Genomic DNA, 17378 nt, shown 5'->3' with positions numbered 1-17378 from the left:
ATTCAGACTGAATAGACATTAAGTATAGTTTAACTTAATCTATTTCATAAACTTTAGCTTAACACAACTTCAAACTCAGTCCATAGTAGTCTCAGAAAGGGCCTTGAGCTGAATTTCCTGGCAGTGAAGTAGCTGTGCTGGCCCATGGTCAGGATTTGAGTGAAAGCTGTTCCTTTTCCCTTCACATTGAGGACAGGTGGAAGTAGCAGCCTCGTGGCTCTTTCTCACTGTGCCATTAGTGCTGTCCTACTGCAGGATTTTGGTCCTTATGAAAAAGGATGCAATGGGGGCAGTTTATTGATGGAACTGAGCGGACAGAAGCTGCTGAGAATCTAGCACGGACATCCGAGGAACCGGAAAGGGGTAGGAAGTTTATCCCAGAAAAAGCACTGGCAGCATTTGCCGAACTCATGTAGCTGTAAAGAAAGGAAACAAATGCACCAACAGGTTTTATTTTTTTTCCTGACATACGTCAGCTTTTCAAAATCATTGATGGTATTTTATGAGGCTCAGCATTCCTGGGACAGTTGGGATATGTCACATCCATTGCACAGAGGGGAATTTAAACACAGTGCAAGTGCTCAGACGTGCTGAAGGTCAGAAAATCATGACCAAGTTAGGAAAATAAAATCCTCATCCAGTATGTCAGAAAACGTAATTCCTTCCTGTCCTCACCTGGCAGGTTTGCTGCCAGGTTCACAGCAAGGACGCGCGTTCTGTAACAGAGGAGGAGCTGCAACCACTCCACTAAGAAAGATTGACGTAGTCCTACGTAGTCTTATCTGAATTTATTTTATATGTACAAAAATATACACATTTCCTACAAAATTTTCCTACCATTGACTAAAAATAACTTCCTTTATCTGGCAGTAAAGGTACTGATCACAAAAGCATTCTGACGCTGTAAGCTGTTGTTTATAGCTGCGATATTTTCACATCCATCCATAAATTTAAATGGGAATTCTGTAGAGCAATGTCTGCATCATTCAAGGGCCAAAATTTGGTCCCCAGTGAAGCTGAGGCTCTCCTACAATACAAAGTAATACAGGGCAAATGTTTATTCTATGCCAGAGGAAGAACAGGTCTGTAAAAGAAGCAGAAGAGCAATGGTTGTTGTTTTTTCCTCTTGCAGTTTTTCTCCTTAGTTTTCCTGAGACCTAGGGTGAAATTTTCAAAGGTTTCACCAGTGACAACTGCAGGCAGGGCTTTCAAAGTTCTTAGTGTATCAGCTGTTTTGGAAATCTCTTTCCTTCTCTGTTTTCCCTTTATAAATCATGGAAAATAGTCATTCAGCACTGTCTTTCCCAAAGAGGATTTACATTCTTGGGTTGACAGAGATTGTTCTGTTAGTGTTTGTTTATAAGGGATACAGCAAAATGGACTGGATTTCATCTGGGACCTGATGTTTTACTGTAAGCAAACTGAACAAGCATGGTAAGGACCAGTCTCCTTTCAAATTGTTTGGGAACTCTGACTTTTTACAGAAGAAACACAAGTGTGATTCCTTTATTTTCCTTGTACCTCACTCCCACTATAACCACTGAGATCAACAGAATCAGGAAGACTCTCTACCTGGTCCACCTGATCCTCTATTTGAGGGATTTGTGGTAAGAGAAAGGTCACATATAAATATTTAAATGTAAGAAAGAAAACCAGGCAAACAAAGCTGTAGCTCACATGTCACAAAGTGCACGTTCCCCCCCAATAATTTATTTGTTCACTGAGCAATATTTTATATACATTCATTTTTGTTCAAGGAAATGACCAGTATGACTGTTCAAACATGTTGCATAATAAACAGGCCTATAAAAACAGCATATAGAAAATTCAATGACATCAGAATACCAGAAAATGCAGTGCCCATTTCAAGAAATGTCTTTAGAAACCATTGGCAGCCAAATTTGTACAACATGCAGGCAAAATGCTGCTGCAGACAGAGGAGAAGTAAAACATTTTTTCTGCAACCAAAAGCTGGCTAAGCAAAAACGAACAAACAAAATAAAACCACACCAGCTTGCATACAGCTCCCACAGTTGTAACGTAAGTACGATCAGGTATTTAACATTATTCAGCAAAGGTATTGTACCACAAAACAATGATGCTGCGATTATTAGCTGAGTGGAATTGCTGTCTAAGTGGAAATCTGCTGAAATGCAGGCTGTATTTTTTTTCTTCAGAAAAATGACCAAGTTTTGACAGTAGAAATGCAGATCGATACAAGAAGGTCTTGTCATTTAGTCTGACACGTGGAAAATCAGTTTTGCTTTTCGGTGTAAACACTTGGGCATTTTGACTCTGAAAAAAATCCGAAGGTATCGTGATGCTGAAGGAGAGGAATTTTTCAGGCTGGATTTAAGCTCAGCTTAACAGATAGCAATCTACATTAACCGGCTCTTTGAGCATGTCGTGGAAGTAAAAAACATGTTATTTTTTATATTTGCTCACAATACATGGCTCTCCTCTTTAGCAATTCATTTCCCCTTAGCTCATGCTTGCTACTTTTCTCCTTCTCTGCCAGTATGAGAAATATGCAGCATGTTCTGCGTAGAAGGCCTGACATTTTACTTGAATCCCGAATACAAATGCTTAATCTCCTCCTGGGAAATAAGTGATTCAATTACGTTTATCAAGCTGTGTGGAAGATCTTACTTTAATGCATCACAAACTCTCTTGTAGTGCCTCGGATTTTCATAATACTGTCATACATTAAACAATCTGCTCGTGAATGCCTTCAAGATGTAGGTGGTTGTGTTTCTGGATAGGGAAGATTTAGTTTGGTGCAGCGATAGGAAAAGACAGGATTAGTCTGGTCAAAGGGTCTGCCCTTCTCCCTGTCGTCTCGTTGTAATTAGGCAAGAAGCAGAGTAAATACCGGATGGGTTCATTCATAAAAGCGTTAGCTGGCTCCTGGGCTTCTTGGGAAACAACTTGAGGGCTGATATGGTGGTGAGAATAACGAGCTCCGAGCAGAAGGATGACATAGCAGTAGGCATGAGGAATGCAGATAGAGAGCAGGGAGCGCAAAGCCGCCTCCTTCCAGCAGCTCTCTCAGGAGCTCTGGGGGGCCTTTTGCTTCTAGCAAACAACGACACTGCCTGGGGAGGTCCCAGAAAGGCCTGGAGCTTCGCACAACGTCTCGCAGACTGGCTTGGCTTTGCTTTTTGGCACTGTTGATGGCAGCAATCATCCCGAAATAACTGGTGCCAACAGCCTGTCCTGTTGAGTTGGTTTTCAGCGTTGTTTTACTTATCCAACCAATACTAAGACAGGAAGGAGGGTAAAGGCACCTCTGAATAGGATACTGAGTTAATTACCAAGCGTGGATTCAGTATGGGATGCCCGAAATCTTCCTTAAGGAATCACTGAGTCACTCTACCTCAGTAGCTTTATCTTACACCGGAGTTCTTAAAAATCCATTCAAACATCAACATCATTTAACGTGAGACCAGCAGGCATGCCTAGGAAAAGCCGAATTCCACTTCAGTATAGCAATAAGAGCTTTTTTAACTGCCTTCAATTTCTTTAAGGTACTACAGCCCCTGTTACCTTTCAGAAAATTGAAGAAGTCAAGAAGGGGAATTTTGCAGGGCTGAAGAAGCTTTGTGAATCTTTTTGCTGAATCGGAGTAGAAGAGCAAGAGATATTCCAATCTCTTTTCAATGCTGTGGCTTTTCAAGGCATTAAAGCCTGGCAAAGGGAAATATTTCTTTATACGATGTATAACTTATCCTTGGTCTTGGCAGTGTAGAAATCATAAAAATGAGGAGACATTTGGATAATGGGCAAACTTTACTGTATTTGGGACCTGAATAAGCTGAAGGAGTATGTGAAGCCTCAAAACCATAATACAGTAAGTCTAAATGAACACTGACTGTGGAAGCTGTATATACAATATACACAAACAGTATATATTGTATATAACCCTCAAAGATTTCCATCAGGACACATCAATTAACCGGTCAGTGTGGTTCAGTGGATGTGATGGAAGGAGAATCGTGACACTCCAGTGATCTGACCACCTTGTCCTTGTTTTCTAAACTCCCTGACTCTCTTCTGTTCTGTATTCCTAGAGTAACCCACGCAACGGAGTCCTGATTGTAGAGAAATTTTACCTATGATGATAGGTGGCAAGCCAGCGGGGAATCTCTTGTGCTGCTAGTGCTTTTTATACAGACCAACCTTCAGACTCTGGGGCTGTAGTTCTTCTACCAGTGCCAAGTTCACTTTAAATACCAGAAAAATCTGTACTGTTTAAATATGCACTTATTTTCCCCTTCTAGAACTCCTTCTACAGCTATTGAAACTTGTCAGTCCAAATGTCCATCAAGATGACAAGTGCCTACGACCCTACTTGCGGGGAGGGAACCGAGCGGTTTTCATGCAGGAATTCTCGGAGTGACCCAGACAAATCGTGTGTTTGTTTTTGCTGGCAGATGTGACAGCAGCAGAGGTGTGGCTAGACCAGGCTCGCCTGATGCGGAGGTCCGAGTGCTTTCCAGCGTCACTGGACAAAAAGAGGTTCTTTACTGCGTTTGATGACAGACAAAAAGGGTAAAGATTGAGACCAAGACTTCGTTATTCTAACCTCTGCCTCTCCGAGGCAGGAGCTCTGCTCCTGCCCCTGAAACCAGGCAGTGCCACCAGCACGCTGACTTCTGTAGCAGCAATATAATTTGAATCTGAAGTGAGCGTAAAGAAGTGCTCCACAATTAAAGGAGGAAGCCGTTTGTTCTAACCCATGGCTAGCTCCACAACAACCCTTTGCCTGACACCACGAAACCTCAGCAAATCTAAAATCACTGGAGAGCTGCTATGTAAAGTGCGCCAGAGGAGAGATGGCACGAGTGACCTTGTTGGTCCAAGCTATAAAATAGGTATACAAACGGGGTTAGACAGCAAGTGGCTGCAGCGGGGATACTAAATCTTCCTCTCTTTGCTCAATTTAATGGGTGTTTTCAAATGTTTCAGAGTTCAGGTTTTCTTCAAATAAGTGTCCCACGTATTTGAACCCCGTGAGACTGAAAACCTTGGCTACGAGTCTCATGTGACTTTCTTATGAGATTTCCAGCTTTTCTGCTTCTGGTCTTGGCTTGAAATACCATGAGAATATTTTTTCGTGGTATTTCAACACTCCTGGTTTCAAAACCTAGTCTTTATTGAAAAGCTTGAAGGGTGGGGTGGGTTTCTTGTTTAAAATAAAAACAGGATAATGCCACAGGCTTGCTGTCTGTGAATACCTGTTTTTGGAAATAAATAAGGCTTTGAGTCTAGGGATTGGATTAGAAGTCTTCTCTAATTTTAACCTGTTTGGGACATTCTGTAGCTTTCTTACCCAGCATTCGTACGAGAGAACAAACATATTTGCTTAAGTCAATCAGCTGAGCTAGATAGTTCATTCGTCCAAGTAGAAGTGCTGGAAGGTGCCATTTACTGGCAAACCAAACACAGCAAAACCTTAATGGGCTGAAAAACACTGTGCTTCCAAACTCAAGTCTCTTCTCCACGTCTGCAGGACCACTGCAGGCTGGGCTGGGGGATATTAGCTTCATGTTCCCTGTGTGCTCATTAATTTGAAGGCTTGGGGAAGAAAGTCCTCTGCCTGATGTGACTTATTAGCACCTGAAAACACCTATGAGATGTTCATCTGAGGCAGCGAGTGCTGCAAGGAAAATGGACAGGCAGATACGGGAACTTCGTAGATTTTCTATTGTGTAATAGTATTACACAATAGTTTTAATGCACTGAGAACAGGGCCAAATGAAGGGGAAAACTCGCTAGCTTGCCCTGCATCTGTGAGCTGGTTACTTAAAACACAGGCTAAGGTCCATCTACGCTGTTCTTTCACCTTGAGCTCAACATTTATTTATGACGGGGGTGCATTGTTAGCTTCCTGGCCATGTAAAACAGGCTTTGTATCGATAAGAAGTGCATTTAGGCTCTGAGGTGGCTTCCTGCTTCCAGGATTGTGCAAAGCAACAGTATTACAAGCCTCTAAGAGTTGGATTTTACTTTTTGCAAATTTTCTGGTAGTGTTCTAGCTGCAAACGTGATTGCAGGAGGAAAGAAACCTCATTTGTACATAAATAAAACATGCAGAAGTCTGAAATTTTCTTGATGCTGGAGGCTTACTACTGAGTGAGGGATGAATAAACAATGATTCCTCATCAATATGACTGAGGTGTCCTTCCAAGGTCCTATCCTGTAAAAGTTAAATTATCTGAAACCCCTTCCCTTTCCAAGCTAGTAGATATTCAGCACGGTGCAGGATCTGAGGCGTGAGTAAAAGCTTGTGTCTTGTTTCAAGGAAACAGCATTCTTACTTGGCAGGCTCAGGAGGAGTTATGTCAAGAGCTGCTTATTTCTAATATTGTACAGAGAATTCCTCCCCCTATTTCTTCCAGATGCTGAGCGGCTTATTTATTTATTTATTTGGATTAGTTATATTAAAATATAACATGCTTCCAAACGCTTTTCTCCCAAATTCCCAAAGGAAGGCCCTTTCTCATGAGGATGTACATCCTTAAGTCATTTAATGAGCTTAACTCCCACTGCTCTGAACAGGGATCAAGTTCCTGACTTCAGGGTACCAGGGTCTCTTGGAAGGCTTAGGGCAGTTTGCACTGGAGGAGTCAGAAGAGGAATGTGGCGTGACACTGGGCAAGGAGACAGCAAAGCATCAGCTCTTTTCCAGCGATGGTGGCACTGCGGTACCCTGGGATCTGACTAGCGCAAGCACCTGGGCAAGGAGTTTTTCAGTTTTTAAGCAGTCCCCTGCTGGACTTGGATCAAGGAGAACAAATGGATTAGTGGAAGTGACCTCCTCAAGCGTTATTTGATGATGCCTTACCTAGTTTTGAATTTTATCAGACCCACATCAAAGCACAGACACCCTCAAAAGAAACCTAGGACGCATGCAAATTCTCATTTGGATTTGGTTGGGGATTTCAGGGGGTTGTACAAAAAAGAAAAGTTCCGGCTTGTCTCTGAAGCTAGGTGGGGTGCAGCCGCTTGGACTCAGTTTCTCTTGGCAGTGGAATTTACCGAAATCCACAGCACCACGGGAAACTTCGAGCGGCTCCAAGCAGGGCAAGAGCCGAGAGAGTTCTGCTGTGCCCTGTGATTTGAAGTCGCTGCCTTTCCAGACAGGTGGAGGCCCAGCAGCCTTGTGGCCACTGCAGAACACCAGATCCCCACCTGGCACAGCTCAGGGATGAGGACCACAGCGGCTGCCCAGCTGAAGGTGTAATCCAAAGAGCTGCCTGGCCTCTTCAGCAAGGGGTGTAGGACCTCGCCAAACCGGGACCTGGAGATGAACAAAAGAGGCAAGACATGGTAGGAACGCATTCTTGTCCACAGTCCCTTAACAAAAAGTAAGCAGAGATCTGTAAACACTGTCCCAAGACCTGAGCCTCCAGACCTCAGTTCTCCTGGCTGTTAAATCAATGTTTATCTTATTATTATTAAGAAGCCACAGAAGTGGCTCTAGACTCGGAGCTGTCTGAAAGCATTCATGCTGAAATGAGTATGGGAGCTTTGTGGTTTGCTCTTTCTCCATCCTTGCGCCTAAATCAGAGCGGTTGGCCTTTAAAACAAGGGAATAGAGTGAAAAATAAGGCCTTTAAATATCAGGCAAATCACTCGCAGGGGCCAGTCTTATGGAAGAGCATAGGGTGCTCACCATCCACTGAAGCCGTTCACTGTCTGTTAGGGCCTTTGGTCAGGCTCCCAGCACTAAGACACCACTCCTCAAAAGACTTGGCACTGTTTTACGGTACTCTATTCGTTTCACCCAACCCCCTTCAGCTGTTATAGCCTCTACATCTACTTCCCAGTGAAAAGAACAACTTCCAATAAAAAGAGCAACCTCCCGTCAGCAGAACCACAAGTTTGCCAGCCTACGCTAGTAGGCACGTTCAGTCCTTTAGACATCCTCCCCGTTTTCGCTGAGGGAGATGGTATGGATTTTAATGGTTGGCACTTTACTGTTTTCGTGGACCACGTTCCCTGAAGTGCCTGCACAGCAGCATTCCTGGAGGAAACCTTTGCTTTTCACTTTGGCAGCAGTGCAGCTAGACTTGTCCTTAGAAACTGCGTTTTTTGTAGGCATGCTTTGCACGGCAGAGAATATCTTCCATTCGCAGACCCCATCAGACTTGGAGATCTTATAGAAGGTTTCGCCCGAGCCGACGGGGATACGGACCACACCTTTGCCGCTTTCCATGCTTTGGCTAGCGGGATGGTTGAGGTTGAAACTTGGGGATTGCTTCTTTGCTGCATGCTTCCTCGGGAGGCACTGCGCTCTCAGGACGTTTTGGAACGCTTTCTTAAACTCTTGACTTGAGCACGGATAGATTATGGGGTTGATGCAGCTGTTTAAATATCCAAGCCAAAATGTTATTTTAAAAAGCGTGTCCGGGGGTTTGATTGCAGGAAAGAAAGAACCTAAAATGGAAAATATACAGAGTGTTAAGGCAGAGGCAGTGAGAAATTGCAGGTAACCAAAGAAACTTAAACACTGGAAAAAAAATAAATAAGATTCTGTTCTGTCTTGCAAAATTTATGACTCAAAGCCTAATTCCTGCAGGAACGAGTCTTTCAGAATGTATGATGTTGTGCAATTACATGGATGTTATATCAGAGATCAAGTCAATATTCAAGCCGTCTACTTCATTAAACAAGCATTGTATTTACCCAGTTACAGCCAGAGAGGCAAGAGGACTGATATCAAGTGGTAAAGGGAAATTGCTTCCTCTAGGACTTTTAATTCAAGGTTAGTTAGCCAAACAACAACCATGACATGGAATTCGTCAAAAGGGGTTTCAAAGGGCAAGAAAACCACACCATTTCAGAATCTGAGAAAGTGGATTACTGGGTTGACTACATTACAACTGAAAGCCTTAGAGAAGATAAAGTACTGGGTGCTCAATTTCTCTTGAAGCCTTTTGGAAAAAAAAAAATCTACATTTTTCTTTCTCATGGCATGCATCTAAAATTCAGAGAAGTTAAAGGAAAGGTTCTTATGTCAGTGAACACTGAAGAGGGTCTGAAACTGGAATGTACTGGAAACTGGTATATACTTGCAAGCCCGTCTCCCAGAGACCGTTCAAAGAGCAAGAACTTTGGTGGCTCCTTAGTAAGGAAAGTCCTGTGGGCCTTTTCATTCTATGGGAGGCAGGACAACATCCAAAAATATTAGAAATTGTTTGACAAAGGTTATTCAGCAAATCAGTGACAGTCATTGATGATGCACTTATTAGTCCTCACTGGCACAACAGTCAACTTCAAGTCACCATGCTGATTGAAATAGCATTACTAACAGCTTTTTTTTAAAGTAGATTACAATACATGAGTGATAAAGTAGGATTTCATAATACAAGATATCTGCTGATTTAAAATCTTGGGAACATTTCCCCTAACGCCAAACGTTTGATTTTTTTGTTTAAATACAATTTGAGCATCTTACTGCTTCTATAAGCAAGTTCTTCACTTTGAATTATTTTAACAGGATGTCAGTAAACACTTAAGAGATTTCCTCCTGGAGAGATGTTACTATAAAGCTACGGAGCCATATTTAGGATATAAAAGAGTCAACGCTGCTGCTGCTTACGGAGAATTGTTTAGAAATTTGTTGCTTTTCCTGAATGACACTGGAAACCAGCCATTGTAACAAGATCCTTTAATTCTCTCGTTGGTACTTCTCTTTGCTTGGAAATAAAAACAGTATTGTCTGAATGTGAATGAGACAGAAAACCAAACTCTGTGTGATGCTGGGGTGGGAAATAAGTGATAACAGCACTTCTAAGACACCAGTCTTGTCAAATGGATCTAGAATGAGAAAAAGAGAGAAATATTTCCCATATGTTGTCAAGGGAAAGACCGTTACTTGCTTTCCTACGTTAAAAAAAATAGTTCTATCGCTCCACTGTCAGTAATCTGGATAGCAGACCATGGGCACGGGAAGCAAAGTAATTTCCCAGAAAACATAATTGGCTTGTTTTGGCCTTTAGAATCAGGTATGGAATAAATGGATCTTCTAACACTGACCTATGCTTCTCTTCCTGCTTCCCCCCAAAAAATCGTAAGCATGTGCATGCTGGAAGAAATGCTGGGGAGGATTTTATCTATACATTTGTCATCCTCTGCAGTTTACCTATTTTCTACAGGCAGTTCCTAAGCTCTACACGGATTGATCTGTTTCTTAGACCTTCACTGACTCTGGAAAAGCTAATAATGTAATCAGGGAGCCTCCTAATTAAATTCCGAGAGCTGCTGAACTTCGCTTTGAGTCTTTTGCTTCCCATCTTTGCCAAGCAAAGCTACAGCAAGTGCAGCGAAAGCTTTCAAGCGGAGAAAGCCGGAGAGGAATTCTCAGGGTGTTTTTTGCCTGTGTGAGAACGTATCAAAATATTGCCTGCACCAGAGACGCAAATAGTGCAGGGTGATTAATGGTGCGCTCCTTCTGCTTCTGCTGAGCGTGGTCTGTGCTGCGTGGAGCAATGCTGTCTGCCCGTGGCACCGGCTTGGAGCGGCACCGATGGCCCCGAGGACGCGCTGCTGTCACGGAGGTTATCCTGCTGCTTATCCCTGGCTTTGGAGCAGCCCCCCAAGACCCGAGCTGTCAGGTGCACATCGAGCTGTCAGGTGCACATCGGAGCAGCCGCTGCTTTGCAGGGAAGTGAGTCACAATACCCAAAGGCAACGCACAACATACCAAAGGAGCTTGCTCTTTGTATTCCAGCAGCTCAACCTCAGATTACAGCTCCAGGTGCAACCTGGGCAGCCAGCACGAGCTCGCAGCTGGCTAGTTACACCACTTTCACTATCAGTTTCAATGCCGGCAAGTGTTTTAAGACCAAAAAATGTTGTGCTAAAGACAGCAATTGCTATTTTGCAGTTTAGCATGAGCGAGCAGGCACGTCTCAGCAAATTACTGCTGCTTTCCTGTAATGAAAAACAACTAAATAAGCTTCTCGGAGAACTTTCTGGCTGAAGCCGCTGGCAGATGAAAAATACAAAGGGATTTGAAATGCCCAAATCCCGCTCAATCCTCGCTTTATTTCTTCATTTAGGTGCAGCATATCCGCTGCTTCCCCATGTTGTGTCAAGGCAAAAGGTGAAACAAATCTAGGTTTAGGGAATCAGTAACATGAGGCTGAGTGTAAAAATGGGTAAACAATAACAATTCCTGTTTGCTGCAACTTCTGGCTCCCTTTAACTGGAATGCAAGTGCCTTGCCAAAGCCTGCTAAAAATAGTAAAGAGCCAGTGTCAGACTCTGTCTGTTGCTCCTTTCTTTTTTTTTTTTTGGGGGGGGGTAGAGGGAGATCTGCATGCTAATTTATTAATGTAACCATTTTTGGTTCATCAGCGTACAGATTTGTTGCCTTGGAACAATGCACTGTCAGAGAAAGGAAAAGAAAGTGAAGTAGCTGTAAGAGCATACGAACTTTGCTAGGGTAGGTCCCATCACACGTTGTCGTTAACTCATTCCTTCCAGAATGGATATGACTCAGGCTTGAGGACAGTAGCTTTTATCTTCCCTGCATTTGGTTGTGCTAGTCTGTGATGTTTTGTAAGTTTAGGCCAGCTACAGCTCTGCCTACAGGCTTTGTTATAACTGCGTAATGTCCTGTAAACGAAATGGTCCTGATGCCGAGAGGAAGAAACATGGTCAGTACAATCCTGAATCCTGGCGGAACTGGGGCTGGAGCTGATAATCCCAATATGTAACCCAATACATAACAGAGCTAGATGTAAAATTAAAGTAGAGATACTATGGATCTTCTTTTTACTTATGCCAACAGCTTCTTCAGCTTCCAGAGCCATATAAATCAAGGTCAGTTTGTCTAAACCTTGAGCTGCTGAGCTATTGTGTAGGGCAGAGAAATTATTTCACCTCCTGCATCTTCTGTACAGTGGGCCAAATCCTTCTGCACTTTGCAGAACCGTGGTGAGGAGCTATGGGCACAATAGTATTTGTGTAGTGCCTTGACAGAAGTCCGGTGTCCTCTTCAAATGGCCCCAGAAAGCAGCGCAGACACCTGGTTAGCTCTGTAGTTCAGAAACATTCCCTAGCTTATTTTGTTCCCTGCCAGAGTATCTGGCAAAAGGGGGAAAATATTGTATTCCCTGGGTCCTTGGGGACCATCACGCCTCCCACAGAATATTAGGAATGTGTTCTTTTCTTCCAGGAGTTTAAAATTCAGTAATGTTGCTGTCATGATTGATACCAGTGGTGGATGTATCTAGCAAGTAGGAGTAATTTCCAAACAGTGCTGCTGAGCCTGGTGATAAAGTATTTTGTTCAGTGTGCAGAGACATCTAACCAGGCAGTGGCTGGCAGCTCGAGTCAGACAAGGTCAAAGTAGAAATAAAGCATGGGTGGGTTTTTGTTTGTTTGTTTTGACAATGGCTGTGATTAACCATGAGAAAAAATAACAAAGCAGAGTGGTGAATTCTCTTTTTTTTTAAGGTATTCAGTATAAGGTTGTCTGTTTCCTATGTAGCAGTGAGGCACTACAGAGAAACTAGGTGAAAACCTTTGGTCTGTGGCATATAGGGTGATGAAGTAGAAGACCTCATTTGCCTTTTGGCCTTTACAACTCCTAAATATGGAGATATTGTACTGTAAAATGAACAAAACCAATCGAAGTCTGATTATAGAAGCAATCACAGAGGCCGTTCCTTTCTGGGGGACAGCTAGCTCCTCACAGCCTCATTTCCTGGCACGGGAGGGTGTTCATGTTGTGCTCCCAGGGACACCACGCACGTGCAAGGGCTGGGCAAGGTGATCAGGGTCCCTGCAGGGTGAGGAAAGGTCAAGTGCTAGGCAGTGATGCTCAGCTCTCTGGATCTTCGCGGACAGAGGAAAACGTGCCCTGAGCAGTGTCTGAGCAAAGCTTTGTTGGCACGACTCATCCACCCTCGGGGTAAGTGGTTCAGAGACCTCGGCCATCCAAACCTTGGCCACTGAGTGGCTGCCAATTAGTGTCAGCTTGGATTTGGGCACCTGCCTACCAACAGCCAGGGCTGAGAAAAAAGAATTATAATAGCATCCGATTCTCCAGAGCAAGCTTTCCTAATTGTCTCACTCTAGGCTGGTTGTAACCTTAAACTAATCAAGTGCTGCCACCCAGGTATCCTCCAGCAGAGGTTGGATGGCGAGCAGTGGTTGAGAATTGAAAAGATTTTTTTCTTAAAACTAATTCTTCACCCTATTCACAGGCCTTAATGTCTTGCCTGGTTACACTGTCAGGGAGGAACTAGTGAATAGCGGCAAAACCAAATACAGCTCAGAGCTTTCCTCTTCCATTGTCCCTCTACAGTTTGTGCTGGAAGAAAAGTAAAGAAAACTTCAACTGATCCTTTAATGCCTTTGACTTGAGATTGACTAAATGATGCTTGAATTCCTGCTTTGTTTTCAAAAGGTTGAGGATTTTCAAGTGTCACTAGCACAATGCAATTGTTTGTTAGATGAAAATTAAATAAAGCAGAATGTATTATTAGCCCCCTGAGATCCTTTGCCATTAAGTATTTCATCGCTCTCCCTGAAAATGTCAGGATTGCGTTCTCTTCCCTCATCGTTTATTTTCCTGTTTGTGAACTTCAGGTTTCTCCAGATCTGACAGAGAAGTTTTCTCTGTACCTCCCGGTGAGTAAGTGCCAATTCAGTCACAACGATGTAATTTGACTTTGTCGTTAGTCACAAGTTACAGAGCTGCTTGATTACAGGTTGTTTAAAAGCCAGTGCTGATGTCGGGTGTCATTTCACTGACGGACAGCACCGAGGGATTTAGAAGCTCCCAGACTTCAGAAATTTGCAGTGTTTACTATGTATTGTTTCCTTTGCACCACAGGAAGAAGATCCTATAGATTTTTATGACCTGTGGACCTCGTTGTGTTGTTAAAATCCAGCTCCATGGCTAAATCTTGCAGCTCTGTTTCAGCTCACTACTTTTTATCCCTTTTTTGTTGCACATCACAAATTTTGTGGTTGAGTCAGAGCACAGGAAAAGGCAGACGGGGTGGGGTGGCTCCAATAGTGCTTGAAGGAGATCAGGGCTGTACCCAGGTGTGCTGAGGAACCAGCACCAACCTGCAAAATGGTCATGGCCTTGTATTCAGAGCCTGCAGGGAGCAGCTGTGTGCGGTACCAGTGCTCATTGTGAGCAGAGAACCACCCAGTGCTGTTAGCGTTGTGTCCTCAGGGCTTTAAGAGCCCAAAAGGATCAGGAAAATTGCACATTTTAAACCGAAAATCTAAGCACGTCTTGCCTCTGGCACCTGTGGAATATTCCTCTATAATCACAGCAAATTGAAAATAAGGATAGCGGTGTGGTTTGCAGAGAGGCGAAGCTAAAACTCAGCTCCTAAAATCTGTCCTATTCCAGAGCAATTGCCCTAAAGACCCCGAGGATGAAGCACAGAAGAGCCCTTATATTCTCCCACGGACTGACTCTACCAGGGGCTCTCTGGATCTCTCGTGAGTCTGCACTACTAATGTAGATAAATGTGTTTCATCGTGGGTTCCCAAGCTCAGTGCTAGCATTGAACTTTATTCCATGAGACTGGCACTCAATACTGCGTCTCAGGTCAAACACAGACCACCCCATAGGAAGTATATTTATATATACATACGTATAAATATATATATGTATTGCTGCAGACACGTAGCAGCTGCAATCTGTACATATATGCTGTCCCAGCACGTCTCGCCCCACAGCTCCCTTATGGAAAGTATCTTCTGTGGGAACAGAAATGGGATCAAAGAGCCCTTCAATAGTAGGAAACGCTTCTGGGTTTTGTATAATCAAATTAGTGGAAGAAATGCAGAACAGTGGTTAAGTATCGAGTAAGAAGAGACATGAGGAAGGGTAAGAGCCTGCATCTGTTAAGACTTACACGTTTACAGCCAGCATATCCCAGGACCTCCAATTTGGTCCTGATTCAGGGGGAAAACGAGAATGACATTGTGCTTAGACATCCCTGAGCTGCAATAAACAGCCATAGAAAGAGGAGCAAGAGGTTGTTCCTCTTCACAGACCTGAATTCAGATCTCTGGGGCATTCAGTGGGGTGTGGATGTTTCTCCAAAGGAGACAGATGGAACAGACAGAGAACAGGAATGGGTCAGTCTGGGAATGGTGCTCTGATTATTTGGATTTTTTCAGCCCTAATTTATGCTCTGTTTCATGTCGTACCCACTTAGGATGGATGATATTTCTGGCAAAGAGCAAACATCTCATCAAGGAACTATTTCCAGATTCACTGTGCGCAGATGCAGATTTAGAAAGCAGATAAAAAAAAAGAAAAAACATGGGAAGGTAAACTGAGATTTTCTTACCTGTGTAAACTTAAATAATAACATTATTTTACAAATCAGTCCAATTGCCAGTGAAATTCTGGCTCCTGTGCTGTTACTGCAGTGGAATGGTTCTGGCTCTCATTGCTGACATTTTTACGACATTTGATATTCCTCCCAAAGTCCTAGCTCCCGGCGTCATGCATTTACAATGAAACCTTAGCTTTCATTTAAAAGTTAAAAAAAAAAAAAATCTGATGGTTCAGGGGATAGTTTGAAAAGATTAGTCTATCTCAGCCTGTCTCATGATTTTGTCTCATGATTTTGTCACTGTGTGACTGTTGGTTGTGATTTTGGAATCTTTGGGGTTAGCAACACTGGAATTACACTCCTTAGCAAGAGCTGAGTATCTAGCCCTCGTGCATCCAAATTGAAGACAAAGCCTGAAATCTGCTGGGTGGGGTGGGAGAATTATTCATCACCTTTCAATCACTAACAGATTCTAAATGGCACCATGATGTTTCAGAGGAGAGCGAGTGAAAATTACATTCTTGGTTCATTTACTCCAGGAGCCTGAAGGTGGTGACTACAGCAAGCAAGAACATTTTGAAGACAAGGACAAGCCTTCCCCCTGACAGGTAGCTCATGCCGGAAAGCCATAGGTATGAATCACGAAACGTAGCACAACTCACTCCACATTCTTTCTCTTGTTTTCAGTTTCAGTGGCTATTAATATTAGCAATTCTTTCTGCTCCTTTGCTGGATTATGAGTCAGTAGGACATAACATTTCAGGACGTGGTAACAGCAGAGAACTGTTGGCCATGGGGATGTCAATGGTATTTTTGCCATTGGCTTCAGGGTGGCTGTTACCAACCTAGACCATCAAGGCCTTTGCAGTCTGTGTTTACAAAAAACTCCCCTTGTGAGTAGACAAAAAACTTGCCTCTTGACTCTTCAGGGCTTATTTTCTCCGTGCTCAATGACTTAACACACACGCTTACACACAGCCATCCATGTTCCATGACTCAAAGAGTGCAAAACACCCTTTTTCTCTCTAACCTGTGACTATCACTCCACAGAATAAGCTGGGCCTTTATTCCATTTTTTCTTTTTTTTTCCCCCCTTTATTTCTGTTTTCCTTTTTGTCGCCGAGGGAACACACTAAAATGCTAATGAAGGGAATCTAGCTCTGAATATTCCCACCATGGCTGGAATTCAGCATTTTCTTATATAAAAACTATTGTTGTCCCAGCTTTTATTCATTTTACTTTATTATGTTATTATCAGCTGAACAATGAAAAGAAAAAGCCTTCAGATCCTTGCTTCTCAGAGCACTGGACGACCAAGCCATGATAATATCAAGGGAGTGCTCGTGCTGCTTGCCTTACTCTCTGCCTTCCAAGTAAAAGGTTGGGAGGGACAGGAGGATCCTGTGCCTCTCTTTACTACTATGAGACCATCTGGCCGATTCTACAGAAGAAAAGGGATGATTCATGAAAAGTTTTATTCACCTCCTGTGCGGAGAAATGCCAGGGTAACGTATTGCAGTCCCATTGTGCTTCCCTGGAACGCTGGTACAATTCGACACAGTTCTCCTCCCCAGGAAAACTCTTGCTTGCTCTTCCTTATTTTCCCCATCAGCAAATTTATTTCCTCTCCTGCCATGTAACCACCTTCTCTTTGACACTGCCTTCACAGGATAAGACAGCACTAGCCACTGAGTCAGTATCATCAATCAAAGTGATCTCGATTCTATGGGAAATGGCTGACTTGCTGTTCAGCACCTGCAGTTAACCTGTTACTGAGAGATCTCAGCTCATTTCTGAATCTCCCAGTGTGCTAATTCCCATTACACTGTTGGTTAAACGATGGGGAATGGATGAATCACGAGCACTTCCTTTTTGTGCCTCTAAAAGACCTTAAAAACCACGTTTAAGCTGCTCTCAGTATCTCACTCAAGTTGGATCCTGTCTGTTATTCTGAAATGATGTTCCCAGTTTTTGCTCATTAAAACACCGCTGTCTGCAGGAGTCAGCAGGTGGGGAGCAGGGAGCTGCACAGTATGAATGTCAAGACAG

The 17378-nt window shown here is 43.3% G+C and overlaps 2 protein-coding genes across 4 annotated transcripts in view; one reads left to right on the top strand and one right to left on the bottom strand.

The window, feature by feature from the left end:
• Positions 1 to 436: 436 nt before the first annotated feature.
• Positions 437 to 17378, bottom strand: part of ADRA1A (adrenoceptor alpha 1A) — a 28740-nt gene continuing 11798 nt past the window's right edge. For 2 of the 3 annotated variants that reach the window (XM_080568456.1, XM_080568457.1), the window contains exon 3: positions 437 to 8442. In XM_080568456.1, the coding sequence (XP_080424582.1) occupies positions 7922 to 8442 (521 nt within the window). In that variant the 3' untranslated portion in view covers positions 437 to 7921. The remainder of the gene's footprint in view (positions 8443 to 17378) is intronic. The other variant, XM_080568458.1, reaches the window with a different exon arrangement.
• LOC308182999 (uncharacterized protein) lies at positions 7203 to 16566 on the top strand. The gene is made up of 5 exons (XM_080568463.1): positions 7203 to 7332; positions 13609 to 13650; positions 14390 to 14481; positions 15207 to 15321; positions 15869 to 16566. Exons 1-5 carry the CDS (start codon positions 7330 to 7332, stop codon positions 15932 to 15934), a joined length of 318 nt encoding a protein of 105 aa, XP_080424589.1. The 5' UTR covers positions 7203 to 7329; the 3' UTR covers positions 15935 to 16566.

This window comes from Anser brachyrhynchus, assembly GCF_964034855.1.
Source record: "Anser brachyrhynchus genome assembly, chromosome: 26".
In the NCBI taxonomy this organism is placed as follows: domain Eukaryota; kingdom Metazoa; phylum Chordata; class Aves; order Anseriformes; family Anatidae; genus Anser; species Anser brachyrhynchus.
Note: the sequence above shows the minus strand (reverse complement) of the source record. Positions and strands in the feature narration are given on the sequence as shown.

Coding starts and splice junctions, on each gene's coding strand:
- LOC308182999 (XM_080568463.1), top strand. Junction 13,651..14,389: donor AGTTTTCTCTGTACCTCCCG/GTGAGTAAGTGC, acceptor GTCCTATTCCAG/AGCAATTGCCCTAAAGACCC. Junction 15,322..15,868: donor AAAAGAAAAAACATGGGAAG/GTAAACTGAGAT, acceptor CATTTACTCCAG/GAGCCTGAAGGTGGTGACTA.